General features: G+C 45.2%; 2 protein-coding genes across 2 annotated transcripts in view; one reads left to right on the top strand and one right to left on the bottom strand.

Moving 5' to 3' along the window:
* The window catches only part of LOC126557460 (pituitary homeobox homolog Ptx1), a 46766-nt gene extending 25360 nt beyond the window's left edge, over nt 1-21406 (bottom strand). Inside the window, exons 1-2 of the mRNA XM_050213251.1 lie at nt 21242-21406; nt 9049-9740 (exon numbers count right to left, since the gene is read on the bottom strand). Of these exons, the coding sequence (XP_050069208.1) occupies nt 9049-9496 (448 nt within the window). The 5' untranslated portion in view covers nt 9497-9740; nt 21242-21406. The remainder of the gene's footprint in view (nt 1-9048; nt 9741-21241) is intronic.
* Nucleotides 1-26370, top strand: part of LOC126568277 (armadillo segment polarity protein) — a 369973-nt gene that overhangs the window by 49652 nt on the left and 293951 nt on the right. The gene's annotated exons all lie outside the window — the stretch shown is intronic.

The raw sequence follows: 26370 nt of genomic DNA, 5'->3' as shown, positions 1-26370 counted from the left end.
TTCTACGATTCTTCATTTGATACTGATTTCTACCGAACCTCCAGAATGTCCGCCGTCGCGTTCGTACGATGTCGTCCCTTCCTTTACGGGCAGAGAAACTGCTACAGCGCATTATCCATCAACTTGTGGGCGCAACATCGACGAAAACTCTCGAGAAAACAGCGACTCAAGTGTTTGTTCGTACTAAAAGTTTTATTCCTGACAGTTGAAGATATTGCTGATGGTCATGCTTTTACTACCAGACATAGTTGAATTTAATTTTACAACATATTGTCGCTTCCAAAGCAACCCAAACAGTCTTGTATGACATTTCAATTATAGCATAAACTGACAAGGACATCCGAGGCTTCATCGTGATAGAATTTCAGAGCAACCTTCAAAGTGTTGAAGAATTTTATGGACTAAATATATATGCATGTGTTATGTTGGAGTCGTGACCCATTTCTAGTACGATGCAGTCCATATGAGAATCAATCAGAATGACTGACTGACGGCGAAAAATATATTGGTGATGAAGCTCTATTCCAGGATCATATCCAGAAATTTTGAAACTTCAAAAAGATCAACATTAGTTTGGATTACAGCTATATAGAACACAATATCCTATATTTATTTACAAAGGCGTGTACAGATATTCCGCAACACGTTAAACAAAGCCCATCTCAGTGCAGTCTCCCATAACGACCAGCACAGAGGCGACAGGAAATCAGAATACGACCTGACTCGACTATTTTCGAAGCGCGTTGTGCGCGAACCAATAACAACTGCACGCGGCTCAATAGTTACGACGCATCCGAAACGCCTCTAAAAATGGTAAAAGTGATCGCATTCAAAACCCAACACACAGCGCTGAGCCTGAAGCCAGCAACGAAGGCGTCTCAGTGAAGCGTAACCATTTTGTGCCGTATCGCCGGATACTTCCCGACCGGTAGAAGACAACCACCACCGGATGGATGACGGAAGAGGATGTGTCAATTTTTTGTTTGTTCCTTCGGGTAAGAATACTTTAGCTCATAGCCGGTAGAGATACAGTACCATTCGCTGAACGTGAATCATGGATCCGGTTGCTATTGAAGGATGCATCTCTTTCGGGTCCCCACCACCGTGTGGTGTTGGCCCTGTAATGTGTCTTCATAAATCTCAATTTAAACATAATCTAAAGCTCCTTTCATTACATTCACTTCAGGTCACAGCGTGTGCACACATATATACACACACATATGTATGGCATCCTATCCTGAGATGTTTCGTCAGAGTATCCCCCCAGTTTGTACGTGATGGAGCTAAAGCAAGTATCTCGCAAGCAGCGTTGGGTTTTTGCTTTGCCGCTCCTTCCTTTTTGTAGCGATTTCAGCAATGATGAAGGATGGAAGCGGATGGACGTTATAGTAAATCTATACCAGTTCCGGGTTCCGGGTCCTAAAGCGGTTGACTAAAGAGATAATAAAACAACAGGCAAACCCCGATCAGCAAGGGGGGAAAGGCTTGGGACTAAAAGGTGTGGGGTATGTGTACGTGCGTTGCACCGACGGGAAGACACTACCCGAGATCGATAGACTGGCAGCATCTCAGTGGATAACGATGGATGATGGAAATGATAAGGGTTCATGATGGGCGCTATGATATCATTGATGACCTTGATCGTTTCGAAGGTATTGATTTTTGTGTGTGTTGGTTTCGCTTTTGCCCATCTGCACCCCCTGGGTAAGGATGCCGTGCTCGCTTGGCATCATGGTCTTCGCAACGTCGTCGACGTCCTCTTGAAGTGTGTCTTTTTATGATGTATTTATGAAAATGTGGCACTCCAATATTCCTGCAGTACCTCAAGGGTTTATTATTTGTAATGTTACCTCAATACTTTTTGGATACGATTAACATTCACGCTAGCTTTATAGAATAAAGCGAAAATGAGGCAATAAAGTGAAGAGAGTTACTCTTAGTAGCTTTATTGCAGTCAGCGCCGCTGTGTGGCGCGCTATGAGTGGAATGGGTCCTCGGAACACGAACTTCCAGATAATCGAAAACTAGCTAGACGTCGAGTGGCAGGAGTCTCGTCTAGTACATGCCACCCCCCCCCCCCCCCTCCCTCACCTGAACTCAACACCGAAAAGGCATTCGACTCGACCGAGCGCCCAAATCACCCAAAACACCCATTGCTGACCCCCGGGAATTAGCCTCCCACCGTAAGGGAGGGCATGGGTAGGGGGGGGGGGGGGGGGGAGATACACTAGTTGCGTGCCGCGATGAACAACGGGGCAAACCGTTGTACATGTTACGATCCGCAGCAACAAGCAACCCATCAAAACACGGTGTTGATGTGATGCCAAGCTGCGTATTGAACGATCCGCTCCGTTGTCGTACCAATCCGATGTCAACGGGGTTTCCGCGTTTGGACGGTTTGGACGGTGTTTTGTATCCCAAAAACAACCGGCACACACACACACTTACATTCATGGCAAAAAAGTGGAAAAGAGTGCTCCTGTGTGTGTGCGCGTTTGTATGGAAAAACTAACACTCATCACAAGCGCAAAAAAAAAAGAAAACGGAACCTCGTCGATGTTGTCCGCAATTTGCTTTGAGGCAACGGTACCGCAGCGCGTAGCATCAAGCTGACACGGGAATGTGACACCGGTCGGGTTACAGCATTTCTCGCTGGTGCTGTCGTAATGTTTGTTACAACAATAAGGCTTTCTAAAATTGCTTTGAGAGATTGTTATATCTGGTACGGAAGCACAATCCCGTCGCGTTGCACGCTGGGAAATGGTGGAAAATGTCTTACAATCTCTGGTGGTACTTTCGCACACGTAAAGTAACTGTAGATTGCTAATTTTATGTGAAAGGTTCCTCTTCAATTAACGCTAATAGAAAGCGAATTTGAATTTGTTTGTCCATTGGACAAGAACGTCACGTTTCTTTTGGACTACAATGCGTAACCTTGGAAGGACCATTCGGAATTCCAATACTCTTAAGCTGATTTGTTTTATCAATTGGTTTCTCTTGCAAAAAGCCACATATTTGCTCTGTATTTTGGCGGTTAGTTAAATCGATTTTAAGTTTAAGTTGCTTGTGACAGGATAGTCATCTAGAGGTTTACAATGACGAGTACGAGTTGAAGGAAACGCGAGGATCCACTCCTCTTACGGTCAAGATTCCGAAGGATCTCTGCTTATTTTTCTACTTAGCTTAACGACCTACAAGGTCACACCGGCTATCGAATGGCTTGCTAGACTTATTGGATTTTAACCCCGGTCCTGCCGTGTGAAGAACGGAACACGTAATCCAGTTGTTGATATACGTTGATCCCAAGTAACCGCTGTAAGCGGGTTGCTGAGAGATCAAAAACGCGCTACAAACTGTTTCGGATATCCAGATTAAAACAGTGCAGTGAGTCCTCAGGTTAGTGTCAGGCTCGTCCCGTCATGAGAAAGACATCAAACAACAAACTTGCTGCAACATTTGCTGCAAGTCAAGTCCACGAAAGCCATAACAGCAATGCAGCCCGATCCATTGCTACTTCTAGCGTCGAGTGTTTGAATTTAGGAAATTCTTCGTAGCATTTTGCCAAGCGATGTCCGATTAAACCTCACACAAAGCGGGATCGCGTAGGCTTTATTTGGAGGACCTTTTGCCTGTACATTCCGGACACAAGAGGATCGTAATTACTTCCGCAAAAGCACTCCAGCTTTGTGTTCATTTTGGTAAACAACACCACATTCAGGTCTCTCCCCTTTTAATCAGATCGATGAGCTTCTTTACCTCTTTTTGAAGTACATTAAATCCTACCAAATCCGATTCCGATAGCTTCGATAGACTCTTGAAGAAAGAAAACTTGCAAGACAAAGCATACCGGTAATATGGCGAGCGATACTTTGTTCCGTACATCCCAAACGCTACTATTTGCAGGCTTATTAAAGTTGGTTAATGTTTTAAGAGATATAATCAGTTCTATTCTGTTTCTTCTTTTCTGGTGTTAGCTGTTTTAGCTCGCTTGTAATAACATGCCTACTATGGCAGGCAGCGCTCAGTGCAACTAGCTCCATTACGGCTAGATCTGCCCGCTAGGTTCTTGCAACCGTGCGTTACATTCCTAACAGCGTCACCACCACTAGCGGGTGTTGTTCTTCCTTTTTTTTATAGCTCCTTTTTTCCTTGCTTTCCATTTTACTGCCCAAAACTGACAGTTCGAAGAATTATAACTTTACCAGCTGGCAACCAAACCTACCCAGGCCAGCCTCTCTAGCCTTGCCTGGGCTGCAGCATCAAACCGTCGGCGATGCATCGGTACGTCAACGTGCCCGTGCCCGAAAAAAAAAAAAAATGCATCATTACTGGGGTGTAACTGAGGAGATTAACTGTGCGGCCACGTCTTGTCTTGTGATGCCTTTTGTTTTTATTGTGCATCGGCAGCCTTCACACGGCGAGCGCTCGCGTGCTGCTGCATCGCCTCGTCTTTTTTTGTGTTCTGTCTAACTGTTTTTTTTCCGCTTCTTCCATTCAAACTTTATTTTCTTCCTCCGTTTTTGCCGGTTGAGAATGTTTTCCTCTTTCGCGGTTCGTGGTTACAAATCTGGCGGGGGGAGAAAAAAAAAAACGTGTGGAAAACCGGAACATTCCCTGCATGCCATTGGTAAATTTTATAGCATAGATTATTGTTCCAACCGTGTGGGCCTTTGCGCAGCCCGAAAACGTCTCCCGGCTGTGGACGAGGCTGTGGGTAAAACGGTTCGGTTGTGTTATGTTTTGCTCGTTCACTCTCTTTCCCTCTATCTCTCAATTTTTCCTGTCTTTCACCTAACCTTGCCTTCCTCTGTGCCTGTTTTCCCTCCTCCTGGTTCATTGTATTGGATGGATAAAGTCGTATTTTATGACTCTATCACCACCAACTCGCTAGTGGCCGTGTACCGTGAGTTCATGCATATTTAAGCATTTTTCGGTGCGTAAGTTTCTCACATTTGGCTACTTCTTTACTTGTTTGGCGAGGGTGTTTTCATGCTCGAATGGAAAACCATCTTCCCTGAAAGGCGTTTCAATTTCCTACACACACAAGCTGGGGCAGATGCAGGCAAGATTGATCTTTTGGTGCGAGTTTATTAATTTTATGATTTATCTCATGGTTGATGTGTTTTTTTTTTTTTTTTTTTTTTGGAAAGGATAGTTTAGTCCTCTCCAGATTGCATTTTAGTGAGAGTTTTCATGATAAAAAATTAGCTAATTACGTATTGTTTTTCTTGGTTGCATACATTTAGGAATTAAATTAAATAAATTAGCGTATCAAACTGTTTTAGATGGGTACTTTTCGATATGTTAGTGAATTTTAACACGAAATAGTGTTCCAGACTTGGGGTGACCCGGTGGTGTAGGTGAAGAAGAAGTGTTCCACACTCCAAAACATCCGTGAGGTAAAAATACTCCTAATTTTCAACAATTCAGAATTAAATTGCAAACACCCATCTAATGAAACGGTTCGTATGACACTTGAAGAATAAAATAGCTTTTACAAATGATTCCCTTTGTTGTCAAGATGACAGACTTTTCGTGCACACCACATCCACCGACACATTTCAACAGTCCGCAACAAATTAATATGCTTATCAAGCAAATGCGATGAAGTTCTTCGTAATCGGATAAAGTGAACAAATAAACAGCAGGATAATTGAGATAAATTAATGGCCTCGAACGGAATCTGTCCCCCTCCACCGCTTCCCTGTCACCATCGTCAATGTCTCGGCGGGCGTTTCGCCGTTTTGCGTTCCCAGTTTTTGGTGCTGCTTTCGCTTATCATCTCACCGTCTTCAACACGCTACACGCGGTGACGTTTGCCGAACCCCGTGGGCGGTTGGGTTTGGTGCGCTGTACGTGTGCATTATTCACGCTTATCATTATTGGAAAAATGTAAAAACAGTTTTTACATACCACCTCGCCTTGCATAAAACATCACTCCTCTCTCACACCCCTCCCACACATCTCCCCCTTCCCTCAACTGGCCCATGTCCTCCGAAAAACCAACAAACAAACGGATGGGCTGGCAGCAAACAAAACCAACAACAACAACGACAACAAAAAAAAAAGGATCTAACCGAAGCGCAACTCCGGCAAACACGACGCGAACCTGTGGACGGGCGGCCATGGGAGAACGAATTTGCATGGCCCAGCTGTGCCGGGCTGGGCCACAAAACCTTATCCGGTCCCTCGTCTCGCTCGTCATTTGTTTACCGAAATCGTGCTCAAGCATCGCCGGGCGCAAACCTCTCACCCGTCACGCTCAATCTGCGGCGGTAATTTGTCATTATGATGCGTTTCTTTCCCGTTTTGCCACGGGGAATCAAGGGGGGTGTCGGTGTCGACTTTCCCCCAAGGGCCGCCGGGCCGGAAAAACGGAACCGGATGAGGGTGCGGAGGGGGGAGGGGCAGAGGGGGAGGCAAACGGAAGGACGGGAGAGATATGTGTGGAAACTCTTCACGGCTAATTGATCACCCTTCGCCGCGGAACGGTCGATGGTTTGTTATTATTTTTGAGCGGAATCGGGCTTTTGGGTGCTTTTTGAGGTGGGTTGGACGGCCGGAAACAAATGGGGAAAGATTAACAACGCAAAAAAAAGAAGCAACAATAACGAACCGAAAAACATAGGAAAGCAAAGAAAACTCCGGTCGGAAAATGGAGATGAATGAGCGAAGCAAACTCTCTCACACACACATATACAAAAAAAACCGATTGAAATAAATGAAAAGTGACCAAAAATATACACTTGAACGTGTCTAATGGAAACTAATATTTTTCAAATCATCCTGACAGTGCACCTAGTCACCTAGGAGCAGGGCGAAGGGGGAGGTGTTTTTCCGATACATTTTCCGAGCATCGGTGTACAAAGAAAGGATCCCTTTTTGTTGCTCATCACACACACACACACACACACACACACACACACACACACACACACACACACACACACACACACACCGATGTATGCTCACGTATGCAAAAATGCAGAGAAAATTCTAACGAATCAGCTAATAGATTTGTTCCAAAAGATTTTCCTCATAACAAAATAAGAAGCAAGAAAAAGTGAGCAAGTTTTCTAGGCCGGGTTTTCGCTTCGCATTGCTGTGGGCAAACTGTAATCTAAATGTAAAGTTGTGCACTAAGCTCCTCATCAGCTCCGGATGAAGCGGTACGGCCGAAATGGTCACGAGTCAATGCTTTTGCTCGACCGTTCACTAGACATAGTACTTTACGTACCCAGAGTTTTCCTTTTTCACCGTTTTCATTTCATTCAGTAGAGCGCAAGGCATTCCCTTCCACACCCGTAATCCTACTGTATGCATCTTAATGAAAAAGGATAATAGAGAAAGCTATTTTGTGCGTGCGTGCGTATGTTTGTTTTAAAAAATAATTTAAACGCAAGCTTTCACTGTACTCTACCAGGGGGCGCCCGGCTCGCTTAGTAGAGGTGTTTGAGTTTGAGCTGGTACTAAACATTTACTACTTAGTTTTGTTACTGTTTTCCTAATCTAATTGTTTTGCATCTGTTACGGCTGCTTTTGGTGAAAGTGGATTGAATATTTCGGTAAATTTCGGCAAGGTTAGTGGATGAGAAATTGAGGTTTATATTCTCTTAGGCATTACAATTAAGGAAGAAATTCGTCTACGCTATCTATTACTTCAGGATATGTTTATCTGCATTGATTTAACTGACGTATAGTTGGTTGAATATCTGACAGAAGCCCAGAGGTTTTCTAACCAAAGTCATGATAGATGTCAGGACTCTTCTTCTTGACTTAATGACCACTAAGGTCACGCCGGTCATTGATTGGCTTACTAATACTTGCCGATACCACGTGGTTGGATAGTAAGAGTCCCCACACTACGGTGGGACGCGGTCCGGATGCGATTTGAAACCCCGATTCAACCGTTTGAAGACCGGCGCCCCTAGTCAGGATTCCTCGAGTTCCGAAATATTCCTGCACAAACCAAACCCTACAGTTGGGAAGCAAAATTCCACACACCACAAGGACGAACGCTTTGGCAACAGTGCACTTGTTCGTAGATGGATTTTTCAAATGTTTTCCCCAGATTAAGAAAAGTGAATCTAGCCGTTTCGAGTAAATCTTTCCTCCCGCAAAAACCGCACCGCTTATTGAACAAAAGCTCACCTAAAGCGGTACAAGCACCAAAACATATTTCCACCCTTGCGTGTCCTGTGTCGGCTTAAAGTCCTGCCCGTCAGAGTCGACACAATCGTCGCCCCGGCCAACAGGAACAGGAACTGAGCACGGTGTACCATTTTTTCGATCCCATCTTTTGATGGTGCTGTATTTTAAATGTACCAGGGGTGGTTGCACGTCTGACCTGCACCGAATATCTCACATACACACGCCGGAGGGTTCCCCGGAACCGCAACGTGTGGCAACGCAATGCAAGGGAGCGAACTAATTGGACGCTATTATGTTTTTCTCGGATCTAATTTGTTTAATTGTGTGATAGCATAATAACGATTACATCATAATCATCCAGGCATATTGTGATCGACAAGAAGCGACAAGTTGTCCGCTTTTCGAGCACCTTGAGCAGCGGAACGCCGTTCTAATAGATAGTGGCTGCAGCCCCTTCCAGCGAGGCTTGTTGTGCTTTGCTTATCTGCTACCGTTGTGAAGCGGTTGGCGATAAGAGGAAGCAACAGCACGACGCACCTTTTCCACACTGCCAGGAAAGGTAGCAGCAACAACAACACTCCACGACAACGGGAATTCGAATCAAACAATGAGAGCACTTGTCATGCTGCTGTCAAAGAAAGATTTCATCACATCTCGTGTCGCTTGTAGTTGGGGCTGGAAGTGATACCGAGTCGCTGTCGGTAGATAGCGTGTCTTGTGGTGCAGTCTAAATTTGAATGAACCACTTTCTAGTCGGGAAAATGCAAATATTGTATGAGCACTGTCAAACAGAAACTATTTTTGCAGTGCGAATTGCATAACGTTAGGGGTAAAATTAGTAAACTTAAATGTTCCGGTTGCAAAAAAACGGATGTGCACACGCCCATTCGTACTTACGTTTCAATTTCTCGAGCGGTTCGTGCAACGCCGACGAATGGTGATGCTGATGGTGGTGGTGATGGTGATGATGGTGCGCCGACAGATCAGGTGCTCCGTGATGCAGGTGTCCAAGCCCACCACTGTTGATGCCGCCCGGTGACATCAGGCTGGTAATGGCGGACGATACGCTAACGCCACCACTCACCAGCCCGTCGTGCAGGCTGTGATGCGTGTGGGTACCGTGATGCGCCCCACTACCGTGCAGGTGATCCGCTAGCGTATTGTTCGAACCGCCTCCACCGCCGGTCCCACCGGCACTTCCACCACCGCCGGTGCCACCATTCACACCGACCAGATCCTGCAGACACAGGCCGGACGAGTCGTTCATCGTGTCTAGGCTACTGGGGGTTGGACCTCCGGAACCGCCACCACCACCGCTGCCTCCACCGCCTCCGCTGCGCTCCATCACGGGTTGCGGATATAGCGAGGATAGCTGGTTATGGCCACCGCCCGGGAAGATGTCCTTGTACGGCCGAAGATAAATCGTTTTGACGGTTTTCTGCGTACCGGTGTCTCAAAGTAATAATAGGCAGCCCACCGTTACTGGCCGGGCTGTACGGTACCGCGGACAGTAGCTTACGACCGTGGGCGGGTTGCAGCGTGCGCGTCTTGCCGCGTTCGTTCCGGTTCGGTATGGGTCCAATCACCAACTAGAGGAAAGAGAGAGAGAGAGAGAGAGAGAGAGAAAAAGAGAGAGAGAGAGAGAGAGAAAGAGGGAGAGGGAGAAAAAAGGGATGATTAATTTATTCATGTGTGGCAAAACGGTGCTTGTAGAGCTAGAGAACATATTATCCTGCTGTTGTTCCGAGCGGTGCATAAGCCCGTTGAAGTGTTTAACGTCATGCTTTTTTTTAATCTTGAGCTTGAAAGTAGTTAGATGACACTACTAATGCGGTGTGCATTGGAGCTCGGTCCAGTAAAAACGAATATCGCTGGGCAACCTTTTTGATAGTACAGTTAGCGTGTTATTGGGCAAGATTATTAATGGAAACAGGTCTCAAAATTAGTAGATCGTCATTGGGACCGCGATACTAAGAATAAAATCTCATCAAGCATTTGAAGCTCCGTCAAAGAAGGTTGCAATTCTTTGGAAGAATAATTTTCAGAGCTAAGGTCTAGACATTCCTACAACTCCGCACTCTCTCGGAAGAATTAGGAGGAATTGCTGTTAGCCGACTCGAGGCTAGTAACGCCCGTCGTTCCAACACACAGCAGACACGAACATCCACCGTTCAGGAGCTAACCTTGGTAACTGTGCGAGAGCTTCGGTCTTTGCAAAAACGTCCTTTGCGGACCTGCCATATAAAATCCTGACACTGTTTCCCCTTTACTACATGGCGCAACGTTGTCTGAGAGGTCAAACCAGTGGGAATTGTTGTCGGAATAGTACGTAAATGATTGAAGTCGTTCTCCAGAGTCACGAAGAATTATGCCTCAGATGACTTCAGTCAGATGTTTTGGATAAGTTTTGACATTTGATGCTAGAACCCCCTTGCGCATTTGATCCAATAGCTGATAGATACTGGCAACATCTCTAACATAAGTCATTGTAGACCTCAATCCAGTCAGCTAGAACTTAACGGATCTCCAAACACTCATATTCAATTATTTAAAGCCAGCTTAACACTTTCTCTACTTGCTTAAATTGCTTATCTTTATATCGCTTAGTTATTCACCTAGTTCTTCAAACGTCAATTTAGTCGAATTTCGGCTGTATAACCTTGTCTCTTCACTACTTTAAAGTTAATGTTTAATCGCAAAAGAAAGAAGCTGTAGCAGTTCCTTCCGAAAGAATCACAAAACAGCAAATGAAAATAAATGGCCAAAGGAAGTGCATTGAGACTCACGGAAACGTGATTGACGAGTTAAATGGCCACCGGCCAATGGGGCTACCATAGGAAACCCATAAGGAAAAAGAGAATGAAAATGTGCGCGGGGGGATAAAGGAAACGATGTGGAAAAGTGAATAAAGATGGCGTGGGCCTTTCACTTTCTTGTAATGCTGAATTTTCTTCTGCTTCCTAACCCCCTGTGCTTGTTCCCTTGTCACCCCCTCCCCCCCCCCCCCCCATCACAATCGAAAAATGGCGCGCATGCGTGTGTGTGTGTGTACGGGTGCGTTTCGGGCACGATTGGTGGATGCGCCCTTTGCCCGGTGTCACACAAACCGTTGTCATCCATTTTCTCAAAACCGGCACCACTTTCGAGCTCAATGATGTCCTTGACAGCGAGGCACCAAATCTTGTGCGCTAACATTATATCCTGCTTCTGCTTTTTCGGTGCGTTTGCGTACTGCGCTGCCACAGTCCACGACTTTTCAATGTGTGCCGGTGTCGGTGGGGGTGTTTGTGTATGGAATCGGGAGGGGGGAGGGAGGGAGGTTTGGTGCTGTACTGTCTTACAGCGATACCATTTTTTGTTGTTGCGTCCATTATGCGTGGCAGCGTTATTGAGTTGCGTGCTGAGTTTGGGTTTTTCCTGCTTTATCTTTATTCTTATTTTTGGGTTTGATTTTTTTTTGTTTTTTTTTGCTCTGCTCGGCAAACGTCAATGAGCGGCAAGGATTAACGTTAATTAAAAATAATTTAATATGCTTTGACCGGTATAGCGCCACGGGGCCCCATCCGCGCTGCTGAAGCAGCGAGGATTCGATGTGGCATAAATTCAGGCGCGGCCGCTACACCACGTGCGGGAAAACGCCAAAAGAATATCCTTTTTCGCTCGACCGAAATGCGTGCGAAACACAGTTGCCGCGTGAGCAAAATCATGGCCCGTAATCTAGGCAAGCTCCTCGGCAAGCTTGCCCCTTCTTTCCACATCCCACCCCCGGGGGAAAAGGTGTTAGACTAAAAAGAACGGCACGGGACTGTTCCCGACAGGGAAAATGCGGCAGGTGGAAGGCAGCCCCAAACCAAAATAAGTTTTTGGGATGAAATTCGAAAAATATCAACCAACAATCTTAATTCCATTGACAGCGCATCCGCATTTGCGTTGGCGGAGGGCGGGCGGTGTGCGGTGGCGGTTCTGCCCGAGCTTGGCCGGAGAGAACCCTTCCCAACAAAAACGGAACGAACGACCAGGTTGGAAGTGTGAGAGGAGGAGAGGGAGGGAGGGGGGGGGGGTGTCAGAGGGAGGCGGGCAAAGCATCATTCGGAACCGGAGCAATGGTCGTGTGCTCGTGTGGCCTGGTGGAATTGGTGGATCTGAAAATTCGTTTGAAGTGAATAAGGATTTCCCAAATGTCAAATGCCAGTCACACGTCTTCGTCGTCCCCCCATGGGCGGGCCCATCCTTGCTCCCTTCAGCTATCGCACTTTACTCATCGTACCCACACACACAGAACGATTCTGTGCGCCGGTAAAAGTGAGTAGATTCTCCCCCATTTTCATTTGGTTTTTCCCCGTTCATTTTGGGATGCTAAATTTTCATTGCAAATGGAATGGAACGTTAAGGATCCCTTTTTGCCCCGGGAGCCTGCGTTTCTCCCCCTCTCTTCTATACAACCTGCGCGGGGAAAAAGGGGATGTGGTAGAGCGATTTTACTTATATAAATGTATTTGAGCGTAACGGCGTAGAAGAAGAGGTAGGCTGCTGGTGTGTGTGTGTTTGTGTACGATAAACCAGCAAGGTACAAATTATTTTGATAGCAAAAATATATTACAAACAACAAAAGAGCCCCCCTTCCGCAAGTAAAGATTTGCTTGGTTTTTGCTATAAATAGTAGCATCCATTTTTATAGATGTACATGTGTACTTTTATATCATCCAGAGCCTCGACTTTCAACTTCAGTTGCGTAGCTACTCGATACTAAACTCGCTGTGTAGATCGTTCGCTAGCCAAGCACCTTCGACCGGGCAGTATAAACGTAGCGACGTCCCGGTCCGCACACACCGCATATCTTGAGCAACCGAACATCCGGCATAAGACACACGCTAGGGTCCCACACGCTCCGGGTGAGCCCGGTTGATTGAACAGAAAGATAATTGGATGTGCATTATGCTTTCGCTCAGCGCTCACGCAGCAAGGGTAGCAAGGCAAACACTGTCTCAGGGTTTTTAGGTGTTCTTGTGTGTGTGTGTGTGTGTGCGCGAATGTGTTTTTCTACTGCTGCTTGCCGTCGTATCATTTCAGCGTGTGCGGTTCAAGAAAACAGAAATAGCGAATAAAATGGATTACTTCGCTCCATCTCTCGGGTTCCACTGCTTTTCGGTCCGGGCTGCGACGCGTAGCCTGACTGTTCGACCGAGCTAGGATATAAAGCACGATGCTAGCTGGTGAGGGAACCGGGGGAAGGGGGGGGGGGGGGGGGTTGGTTCTGCAGTGGGCAGAGGGTTTAACAATAAACATTCGAAAATTCACTGGAAAAATAGTATTTTTTGCACCCCCCCGTTATTGTGCACTGTTTGGCAGGATCGCTTTGATGGTTTTGGTTTTGGCAGATAACCGGAGGGCTTTTCTTCACGTTCTGGTTCATCTTCCCGCATTTGTATTATCTTTTTTTTTACTTACATACGGGGGGGGGTGGTGCGCATACTTACATACTAGAACGCACACACGCGACAAGCAGACTAACGTTTCAGTACATAAATTCTATCTACATTGATCGGTTTGGGTTTGCTTTTCGTTTTTCTTTGCTCCACTCTACTCTAGCAGTGCCATCCGGGTGAAGCAGATGTCAACTGGGTACAGAGGTTCTAGTGGGTGTTTTGTTTTCTTCTCTGAATTTATTTTTTCTCTGTGACATTTGTAGTGTGTTGCTCAACTGGAACAGAAAATTCATTTAACTAAGGGTGATCTGTGTCTTTTTACGAGCCATCGTTGAGATCTATTCTTTGTCTGTTTTTTTTTTTTTGTACGATTCTTTTTACTACTCGTTTGCCAGGGAGAAGCGAAGTGAATTTAAAACGGATTTTGAAGCATTGACAATCAGCGTCAGGCTCTGCTGAACTCTTGTGTTTGTAAAATATTTTATAAAATTGTGTCGGACGTTGTAAAGACATTACCAAGTAAAACAAAAACATTAACCTCTATTGTTCTGCTTTAGACTGCTGGACTCATGATTCATTCATGAGAAAGACTTCGGACGAGTGAAGATGTTAAGGAACTATCAAAAACATGGATTGCAAATTTTGAAGTATTAGTTAACTACGCGTCTTTTCGGGAGGACCAGAGCTCGAATCCCATCTGGATCGTTCCCTCATAGCAAAGACTTGACTGATTATCGATCAAGGGGCGAACCGGTGGTGCAGGTGACAACGGTGCTGGTCTTCATCTATGTGGTATATGAGAGTCCAGTAAGCCATTTGATGGGCGGAGTGACCTTATAGGTCGTTAAGCCTAGAAGAAGAGGATTATCACTCCAACTAGGAAGTATCAGAAAGTTCTCCTTCTTATTATAATTTTTCGGCTTGCCTTAGAGACCTTCTAACGACACGCCGACCATCTAATGGCCTAGACTTGCTGATATAACGTACTTGGATAATTAGTCCTCTCGACGAGGGAAAGGTCCGAATGAGATTTGAACTCATGTCCTGCCGTGTGAAGACAGGCGTCTTATTCTTCATCTCTTTCTCCTGTTGGATCATGGCGTACAATGTATTACTAAACTTGTTCTTACCATGAAACCGGACCATGAATGCTTACTACAGGAGAACGCTTTGAATGGGATTCGACACCTGAATCTAGAGTGTTAGAGACTTACGGGGATCCCCACTAGTTACATCGGATCGGCCCATAGTAATGTGAATTACTTAGATTCATCCAGATCTTCTGTTCTATGAGTGTTTTGTCCTCTTTTTTTCAATTAAAAATAATATACACACTTCAGAGAGAATATAGTGCAGGTACCAACTACCAGTAGTAGCATAACACCTTTCAAAGACTGGCGTAAGACACGCAACACCGAGACTGGCCCGAGCACTGATTAAAACATAGTTTTCTCGGAGGTTATAGACACAATACGCCAACGCCTACATATTACACTCGTAATCTCAAGTTGGAATTGTTTAGGTAGAGTAAAAAGGAGAGCTTATGAATTACCTATCTATCCTTACCATCTTGAATATTGAGGGTTAGTACAATCGCAATAATAAAGAAGATTATTAACGGCTGGAAGCGCTCAGAAAGGATGTTATAGTGTATCCGAACCAAAAACCAAGCCTTCAGCCTCCCAACACGCCCCCAGTACTCCGTGTTTCGCTAGCGCAATGTCCTCTGGAACATGGCCAACAGAAAGCAGGTCCCCGTGTTCTTGCGTTCCCGTGCTGCCAGCAACGAAAAATTACCTTTCAAGAAGAGGAACAATGGCCCTGCATAAAACACAGAGAACAGTGGTTCGGCAAAAAAGGGGAGGGTTGTAGCTAAATAACCCTACAGCAGTAGCAGCAGCAAACGGTCCAACCACACGTACACGTTCAGCAAGTAAAACGAGTCAAAAATATGGCTTATAAAGTTGATAGGATATAGTTTATGGTTATGATCTGTTTTTATTTCCCTCCCCTAACCCCCGTAGTACGAAAACCCATATACTCCAGACACACACTGTCTTACCGCGGATGTGCATGTGTTACGGGAGAGGGTATTTATGAATGACATATGGAGGAGGTAAAGTTGAGCTGCCAAGTCCTGCCGTAAGGGCACACATTGCTGGTGAGCTCTGGTGTAAGGCCGTACAGACTCGCCACATCTGTCTCGTGTGCTTACTGTCGCTGCTGTTGCTACTGCCGAGCCGACCCATCATCACTATCCAGGCGAAAGTGGGCGATGCTCGCTAGAGATAGTACGGGCATCTCTACCGTACTTTCCACTCCACGCCGAGAGCTGGTAAAAAAACGATAAAATTTTCAAAGAGCCTCTGCGTGCGTGTTGTTTTGCCCTTTTCTTTTTTATTTGTTGCCACCATTGTGGTGTGCTGTGCTGGGCTGAGTTATAGGGCGGAGTTCCACATCGTTAGGATGTATGTCGACAGTTCCAAGGACGACGTTCAATCAACTGCTTCAGCGCCGCAAGCGATGGGAGAAGGAATGTTTCTTTTTTACACAACCGGGGCCCAAGAGGGCAATTTCAAGATCTTCAACCATCTTCTTTTGCTGTGCGGGGGGGTTTGTTTTTGTAGTCCATTCCCCACTACTGCCACACTGAGCACTGTACTAGGAGCTACCCCGAAGAAGAACTTTTGTTGCCCATTTTGCGGCAATTATGTTTCGTGTGTTTCCTTCCATTTTTGGCCGGTTTGTTGCGTTTGGCGAATAGTCATGGTAATGAAATAAATTTTACTTTACCAACCATCGCACAGCCAACGTTGGGCGCAAAAGTTTGACGAATTCTTTACGCATCTTTTGTTTTGTAGCTTGCTTTAGCGGGCTGTTCAAGAGATGGGCTAGGATTATGGCACCCGCAAAAGAAGTGTAAATCGTTACATACTTCTTCCAAATGGGTTCGCTTTTATGTAGCGTCTTCTAAAGAGTGTAGCTGTGTTTTTAAGCCACAGAAATGTGGTGCATTATTTATGCCACCTTTTTGGCGTGCATAACTCTGAGTGAAAGGCACAGAAAGGTATCCAAATGTTTAGCATGGTCCGACGGTGCCTTTTTCTCTTGGAAATGGCATGGCCGTGAAGGATTGCTACCTCGAAATATTAAGACAGATACACTTTTTAACTACTAATTGATGTAGCTTTTAAAATGGTGACTAATCTTCGTTGGATTGAACATAGTTCTGAGGCATAGAAGATTTGAGGATTTTGCAAAATAGCCTCAGAGACCTCATTTTTACAGGAATAGATGTGCTGTTTCTGTCTATATATGTCGTCTTGCATTCTGCAGGACTTACTATCCTCCAGCAGGTACAATCAAATTACGGAAGACAGCAATGGCCGACCAAGAGCTCTTGGTGTTGTAAAGCCCAACAAGAAGATTGATACAAGCTTATCGTACAACGAACTAGAAGATAAACTGAAGCTGTAGAACTGATTGAATGATGTTTGCATTAAACAAGGACCTTAGTCAGGACCTTTTGTCACATAAAACACACTGTGCAGCTCTTTCGCTAAGGCTTCCCTTGATAACCTTGATTGTTACTCCTATTTTGGTTACAGAACTATTGAATTCACCGTTCACCGATTGAAGATTCTCAGAAAGAAAATATAAGGGCTGTGTAGGTGTCAGTTGCGAGTAACTGTCATCGATGACGCGCTCACCATCAATACGACATTATTTAGAAGCGCTACAAAATAAGCTCTCTGATTGATTTGATGGACGGCATCGCCTTAGACGTGAATGTTTAGCACAACAATGTCCATCTGGTCCAGGAAATCCTTCACTTTTTTAGAAGGATTTCAAACCAACCTTTAAAGCCACCTATAGTCCTATAAATGTCTCTGGTTTTATCCTCAGTTTCTACAACTGTGTTGGGTAGTAGAAGTCTTGTCTATTATTGGAGTTTATTTATCTTTCGCTAAAACTAAGATGAGGTCATAAAACTTGGAGCAGCAGTCATGACTGATCCTCTGCGAGATGTGCTTAAATTTTCCAACGTCTTCGGTCACGCTATTCACAATCAATAAGTTTTATGGATAATATGGATACTTGGATGGATCGCTAGGACACAGAACCGTCAAACATCATTAAAACTAGCCTTTTTGTACGTTACACATACATCATCAGTTGTTAAACGCTCTCTAATAGAGTTGACTCTATGGCTATGAGTCCTATTTCACTTTCAAGCCATCTTTTATAGCATTTGACAACACGATATTCTACTTGTGGTGCATCTTTTCGCTATAATCAAGACGGCAATCGACAGGATCGTTAGTACATACGGTTTTAAAATGTAATTTCGCCCGCTTCAACTCTTGATCACACTGGGTTTTGGGGTCACTCACTTTATTTGATGTGTCCGTAAACAACTCTTGCGTCTTGCAACAACTCCACAGTGCGTCACATTCCTTAGTGCTACTGTCTGGCACAAAACTCACCAGGTCTGAAAATCCCGCAAGAAATAGAGACCGATTACAACGTCGCAAAACGCGTGTGGAGCACTCCTAAACTAACCTCAACCTCAATTAACACACAATAACGGCAACGGGGGCAACACGGGAGCACTTGCACTTGTCCCGTTCTCGAGTCGCAAATATCCGTCACGACGCGTAACGCTTTCGGCTGCAGTTTAGGGTTGCACCGTGCGGATCATCTCAGGTCACGCACGGTTCACCAACGGGCTGTTGGCTCACCGTAACCATCGGTAGCAAAACAGACAAATGCCAAACATTTGAAAAAAAAAAACACCAAACGACATCAGGTATAACAACAAACACACAGCGGGTACCTTCACTTTGGCGTACTGCACACACATCGCTTATCTTATCGCACTGATGGTTGTGTATGTATGTAGTTTATTTTTTTGTTTAGTTGCTGCTTCCCACAGAGAGAGAGAAGAAAAAAAAAGCTCCAACTCCAAGATACGTAACGTGCCTTAACCGACTGCCGACGGATCCACTAAATCTAGATAATAGAGACTCGTACTCGTACGGCGCTCCAGATTTGCTGCTGGATCGTCGAGAAGCGCGTTAGGGGGACTGTACGGCATGCGAGTGTTGCGTTAAAAGAGAAAACACACACACACACACTGTATGGAAAACTAAACGAGAGTTTATTGCTTACAGTTGCCGAGATCGATGTACTAGTTCGGTTTTTTTTTCCTATCTTTTCCGTCCACTATGCGGTCTCGAAAGATCGAATGTCAACTGATGGAATGGTGGGGGGGGGGGAGGGAGGGGCGGGGATAGATGTAGTTAATTTGGAGGAATGAGTGGAATTGGAAGAATTTCTGGATCTCTTTTCCATTAGTTGTAGTTATCAGGAGATGTTTAAAGGGCGTCAGATGTAACATTTATATGGGATGCGTCCAATAAGCTTTGTTTGGTTAGTTTGGGACAGACTTCGTCGCTTGCATAGTCTCCGATAGTAGAGGCGCCGGTCTTCAGAAGATAGAATCGGAGTTCAAATCCCACCAGGACCGACCTACCGTAGTTTGAGGACTGCCTATCCTACTGTGTGGAATCATTACGTGTAGTAAGCCATTATATGGTCAACTTTGAGTACAACTTTGATCCGCAGTCACATTCAAGCCATTAACACTCCTTGGTCACACGCCGGCCATAGAATGGTCAGTCCTCGCCACGGGGTAACGGTCTGGATGTGATTTGAGCTTCGGTCCTGCCGTGTGAAGATTAGCGTCATTGTAACATCACCAACGGGCCGCTCCTGCTCAGTCAAAGACACTGCCTGTCTTCTGCATCATTCGACTCAGGTTTCTCAAATCACAGAACAAGTGTTTCCATGTTTAAAACAATCCGCGATTTCTACAGAACGAACCATCCGAACAATCTATGTCGTACCGTCGGAAATTACATTTATAAAGGCACGGCTCTATTTTAAATTGGCATAAAAAGAGTGACTGTGTTTCGAATACATGTCAAAAACAAAATTTGAAGTTAAACTTCAAAGCACCTCACAGTCTCATGCTCCAACTAACCCTTAACATCGCCAAACAACTATTTTTCGGCTATTATTTTCTCATTACATTTTATGAACCATTTTTACTCTTGCCACGATCTGGAGCCTCTTCTCTCACCTTTTCACTATCACTCGGTTCATCGTTGCTTCGCTTGCTTTCCCCCCCCCCCCCCCACCCCCCATTTCCTTTCGCCGGCCATGGGAGAAGAGTGAGCAAATATTGATTAACGGTTTGTTATCAAACATTACCCCGGAGATCTTTACACCTATTTGTATTTTCTCGCCTACCGACGCGAGACCCTTCGCGCGGTTAGTTGCAGTTGGTGGTACATTTTGATGCACCGGCAACCAGCGAATGCACCAGTTGAGCAAGATGCATGCATTCAAAACCAATGGGGGGACGAGCACACGCGTAGCAAAAAAAACGAAAGAGTGGAAGCCAGAGAAGGAAGGTTTTTTTTTTCAAGGGAGATGAGTACACCAACCCGGGCAGGCGCCAGTATGCATACATCCCCCGGGAATGGGCCGTTCAGCGATAAGAAATAACCTAGCTACCTGATTACGGATAGAATGTGGTCGGATTGCAGGGCCGCGCACAGGCAAATCGTCACAGCCGCATTTGTTGGTTCACTATTTTTATTAACTTCGCTTGCTACGGTGTGCCGGGAAAGGTAACTGTAGCAAACCGTCACTCGCTGCTGGGGTTGAACGATTTGAATTTGGATTTTTTTGTAGAAAAGCGTGTTGAACGAATTTTACAAAAATATAAATATAAGGTAATAGAATGTCACAAATGCAAAAAATAATACATACAAACGGATACATAAAACAACAAGATCTCGAGGCAGGTATGCAAACAGCACAAAATTAGCAATAGGGAAAAATATTCCATTTCCCATTTAAAAATAGAATATTTTTAATTTAATTTTCATTTTGACGATTGATATTACCACCAGCAACAACAGAAGCTGCTCATTTAAGGGTTGGTAGGCTGAAAAACATAAAAAATCGTGGTCAAAAATCGGTATGCATCCTAACATCGATTAGTGAGAATGCGACGGTAGAGCGCATACTAAAGACTTCATCATAGCGTCGCTGCAGCACGTGCACTAATAGGCCTATGCTTGGAATTAGACCTTACCTATTTATAAAAATGCTTGATATTCGAATCTTCAACAGGCTCCTTTTATTTATCCTTGGTTTTTGTCTTATTCCGGGCATGCTCGGTTATTCTTCTTCTTCGAAAATTTCTTTAACAATATGATTAGAATTTAAATTCATAATTGCAATTTCAATACAAAAAAATTGCAAATTGTTCCATTAAGAGTTAACGCACAAAGTTTTCTCGATTTTTCACCTCAAATTTATTTCTACTAGTAGAAAACAATCACCCTTTTTCGTGAATATAATAAAAAAAGGATTTGACGGGTAAATAGAACAATTTTACATCAGAAAGGACTCTCCGATTCCAAAATTCTACTCAAGGATGTAGCGTTTTGAGTGTGTTGCGTGAATCTTTCCGCTTCCAGTTTGATCCTTCCACAGCTCAACACTCCCACAATCACCCACACCGATGTAAACTTTAAAGTAAGGTCCAAAACAGGTCCCCCTTCTCCCCCCGGTCGTTTGGCCATTACCTGAACGTTTCTAGTGCTTGCCGCTGGTGGCCAGTTGATTGAAGTGGTTTGCCGATAAGCACTCATCTACATGCGGCTTGTTGGATTTAAAAGTAAATGCAAACCGCCGGAATTGATTCGGATAATTGGATTGATTGTTAGAGAGGTAGCTGCTCACCTTGTTTTGGGTGGGGGGTTTGGGGGGGAGGGCGTAACGCGCGTTTCGCGCCCTTTGCACGGTCCACAAACTTTTAAACGCTTCGCCTTTTTAAAACTTTCACTCTCTAACCACACCTTTTAGGGGCGATGCGTGTAGGGGGATAGCACACTTTGAACGGGTCACAGCTTGGCACTAGTAAACAAAAAGCACAATTAAACACCCCACAACTAATACTCTCGGCAGTAGCGCAGACACGCACGTGCTAAAGGGTTTAAGCATTTTTTTTAAAGAAAAATTCGTTAACACACTGTAAAATTATGCACTGAATTTGAATGGAACAAAACACCTCGAAAGCCTTCTACTGCCGCTTTGCGGGGAGCGATTAAAAATCACACGCCTTGGTTGCACTACACCGAACCTCCAGGAGTAACTTTAGCGCGCGTACATCATCACACTTCAATCGCGTCGCGTGTATGTGGGTGTGTGTGTGTGTGTATTTGTGGGATTGAGAAAACTCCCGACGCGAGTCCGTAAAGTGGGGTTTGCTATTTGGCCTAGCTTCCTATACACTACATCCACATGTAAGTACCAGGGAAAGCTGAATTTCACCAGTAGTTAGAAGACTCGGATCCCTACCGATTCACTTAGTCTGGATAAACGTTATCTAAGGTGGCAACTATTTATTGGAAGCTCTTGATACTGTCTATGTAAAAAGCTACTTAAGATCCTTGCGAATTGAGATCAAGAATGTGAATTTAGGACACTAGTATATGCTTCAAGGATCTCCCAAGGGTTTCTATCTTCCCGTATGACCTGTCTTTAAACCAAAAAACCCCTCTTGATGAACTCTTTGATGATAAGAAAAGATAGAAACATCGATTTCCTACAAAACAGCTCAAATAATCCAGCAAGACTTCGTCATCAGTTTTCGTCCCTCTTTTGTTGATCATTGATCGATGTCGTCTAAGGTGGTGGTAATGGTTATCCTGCCGTCTGGCGCATAATATCACTCGTATACTCGTTTTTCCGGGCAATATTTTCGCAAGATCTCTTTACCAAAAAAAAACCCCCTTTGACAGCAAAATATTTGTACAGTAGCTGAGCTGATTCTACCTTGATGGCGCGAAGATTTTCGGCAAACCCTTCGGAGTCGAGAACACTTACTTCGCCTACGGTTGTGTTCGGTGTGGTTTGTTTACGTTGCGCATGGCTTCTGTTATTCTGCTATCAGTCTTCTTCCAGTGCTGCTGAGCCGTTTGCTGGATGCAGCTTACTAAGCGCCTTAATGCGCACACTTTTCGATCACTTCAATACAACTTAATACTGTTTTTTTTGGGCCTGCCTTATTCGTTATTACCGTGCAGCTTGTGCAGGTGCGTAGGGGGGGTTGTCACTTCTTCACACAGGCAACATACAAACAATTGGCGGAAAACTTCACTTAATCACAACGAGGAGGGCTAAAGAAAAGCCGCCCAGCGGGCCCCGAAAGAAAGTCGTAGCGCCGCAGGCAGTGTAAAAATACGCACACACCGCACCGGCAAACACTTGACGGGGTTTGTGGACACACTCTCCCTATGCACTGGGGGTTTTTGATGGTGACTTTGACGGTTGCGTTTGACTTTAAAAAGGTAGGCTTTTGGTGTCTCGGCTAAAACGGCTCTTCCTCGGTTAAGCAGAGCAGCGGTCCGGCTGGCGTACGTCGACACGTATGAAGCGTAACGATAGATCAAGCACCGACGAGACCCAACCAAACGGGACGAATTATACGGTGCATGTGTGTATTATGGGCACGGTGTAGCAATGCCGTAGGCAACGCGCGTAGCAGGAGACATCAAACCAAGCGCCCACCATATGCCGTTTATTGGTAGAGCCGGGTAAATCGGAAGGAGACGACGATACTCTCTTGGTAGCTTCTTGTTGTGCGGCACTGCTTGCTACCCTTTAGCGCTCTTTCTCTCTCTCGCTACCCGTTGAAGGGTGTGAGAGAAAGCAAAAGAAAACACTCGAGTGCGAACGAGAAGGCACTACTAGCTACTGGCCCTTATACAGGATGGCTGCAGCTTCAATCTCTCTCTCTTTTTAGCCCTTCCTCCTTCTCTCTCGCTCTCGTTCTCTCGCACACCGTCGCACAACCATGCGGGGAGACTGCAATTGGTCCATTCCGGGTACAGGAGAAAAAAGAAAACGCACAAACAACGCCCATCAGTGTTCAGGGTGGGAAAACACTGAAACCCTCTTGCCCTCTTTGGGGCTGTACACTTGCGCTTTTCCACAGCCATACACTGTACTTTGCGTGTGAAACACAGCATGCTTTTCCATCGTCCTTTTTCTCTGTCTTTTTCTGTCTCGCAACCACCCAACGGGAAGAGCTGAAAACAATGCTCTGTGTGTTTGGCTTACATTTCCCTATTCGAGAACTCTTCCCCCCCCCCCTCCTCCCCCGGCCCTCTGTAAGCCACCCCTAGCGGCCACTTCTCTGCCCACAACTTCTGAATGGGTTATGGTGCTGGCCGGCATTGTTTTGACGTTCGCTTGATCTTGCCTTTCGCGGCATAGTTTATAGCGCTTTCGGGTGCGCATTTAGACACTCGCACCACTGATTCTATCCTGCTCAGTAGTTAATGGCTTTGGCAAAGATCCTCCACCAGACAGATAAAGATGCTGAACCACCCCTCCGCACATACACACACACACACACACATTCACGTGCTCTTGTTACTTAAGATGCTTACTAAGGCACGCGACATGTTGTGCCGTAGAAGTAAGAACTGCGAAAAAAAACCGTCAACTGCACGTGGTTAGGAGTGATGGAGTTAAGGGAAAGGAGAAGGAGGAGAGCTGGGAGGGAAGAAGAAGAACACTTCGAAGCGTAGGTTAGTTATGCTCAATAATTTACCGCAAAAATTCAAGCTACCTTTTTCTTGTTTTCTTTATTTGCAGGCACCGCTGACTACATTCGTTACACGCACACGTTTCGTCTTTTACTAGCGAGAGAGAACACACAAAAAGGCGCTCCGTATAGAGGTATGTTGTGTGCTGTGCTTATATTTATATTTCTAGTACATTTATCATGTATAAAGCACGCGCGCGCGAGGATGTGAAGAAAGCATTTTTTTTTTTTTGGAATATTAGTGGAGGATTTTCCCTTCTTCAGTAGGCCATTTTTTCTTCCTTGTATTGCGTAGTTTCTTGTGAATTATTTTAACAAAATTCCCAGCTCTTATCAAACTCAATCTTGCCGCATCCTTGTTCAGCTTTCAATTTAAATAATTTCATTTTACCACCTTTGACTTTGCCGTGTGCTTCTTAGGCACATTCTGTCCTCGTTCGCTACACGCATCGAGGCAGATCAGCGCAACGTAAGACGTTCACATTATCAATCTGCCCTTAACGGTTACTTCCTGGCACACTTCCGCGTCAGGTGTCCCGTTGGCGCTCGTGTGAAAACTGGCTGCAGAAGATAAATATTGGATATGGGATAGAGTTTTGATTTACTTAGCCAGCACCATGTACTGTAGCCACGTTCGACGTTGAGCCGTTCCCAATCACTTGCATGCATTTGCGGCACACCGTACGGTAGCCCCAGTGCACAGGTAAGCAAAAAGGAAGCAATTTACGGCGGGCTTACCTGTGCGCAGGAGGAAGATTGAATTGGAATTTCCGTTCCATGTGTTGTGTTTGGGGGATTTTTTCTTCCTCTCGCAGAAATTTAAGTACTTTTTGCTTTGGTTTTTTTTTTTTGCTAGATGGTATAAAAAGGGTTCTTCCAAGGGGAAAGAAGAGCATCTCTTGATTTGATAAACAGGCCAAGCACACGTACAAGACACAAAAAAGGCCGCCAGCAAAGAAAAAGGGATCTTAAGAGAAAAATTAATTTAAAATACAACATAAAACTCACAAAACAAAATTAGATAAACGTTAGCGAAGATGTAACAAATAGAAATAGAAAGAAAAACACAAAACATGAAGCAACGGAAAGGAAGAAAAACATAAACAAAGCACAACAACTGCAAAACAGAGCAAAACAAAAGCGTGAAAATCAGTGAACGGAATCCGCTGCCGGTAAATGGGGTATGGGCGGAGCTACTGCGCCCTTCCCCGTTCGCCTGGAGGAGGCGTCGTGAGCATTAGCTCCGCCCTCCCCACCGGCTGCAACGTATGCGCTCGCCGCACACACTGGTGTGGTACCACTGATTATGGAGCCCGCTCGACATAATCTGTGCGTCCCATGATATATATAGATCCTGGCGCGGTTTCGGCTTCTCGGTGCCCGGTAATTGCATGTGTGGTGTACTGCCCACCCTCCCGAGTGAGCGGCGGCACTGCTTTCGCCCGAACATCCGGATGCCGAAGGGTGCATACTCAAATTATAGCTCTTCCATGAACTCTGCCGAACCGAGTCGCGCGACCGTGCCTCATAGACGAACCTCCCTGAAATGGTCTTGGCGGGTTGCGGATAGGGATGGGGCAGAATGGAGCGAAGGAGGGTAAGAAATGAACCAAAAACAACCCAAACAGCAAGAGCAGGGAAAGGAAAACGAGCGCCCGTAAAGAATGGCAATACAAATTTGATCGATAGAAGCACCACTCAAGACAGATCTACCAAGCGCAAACACTGTGTGTGTGCGTTTTTTCTTCTTCTTTTTTTGTTGCCCCATGGGTGTCTTAGTGCCGTAGTTTCAGGATGGATAGGTCGACTGCTACGCCACGTATACATTAAATTGTACACAGTTTGCTAGTTTGTTGCTACATTTACTTTACGAACTTGTAAACTCGACCATGTCCAACAATCAACAATGTGGAGAAAGCGTGATAGTGCTATGGCCACGATTTTAGCCTGAAGGTTTGCTGCGAATAAAATGTAACAAAAATGCTTTACGGTTGCCGTAGCGTTGCTCATCAGCGCATTAGAAATCGTAAAGGAAATAGTGTTATGAGTCCTGCAACCATCTTGGCAAAGTGAAGAATAAATTTTAAATCCCACATCACA

Source organism: Anopheles maculipalpis, chromosome X (assembly GCF_943734695.1).
Source record: "Anopheles maculipalpis chromosome X, idAnoMacuDA_375_x, whole genome shotgun sequence".
In the NCBI taxonomy this organism is placed as follows: Eukaryota; Metazoa; Arthropoda; class Insecta; order Diptera; family Culicidae; genus Anopheles; species Anopheles maculipalpis.
The sequence above is the reverse complement of the archived record's forward strand: the minus strand, read 5'-3'. Positions and strand labels throughout refer to the sequence as shown.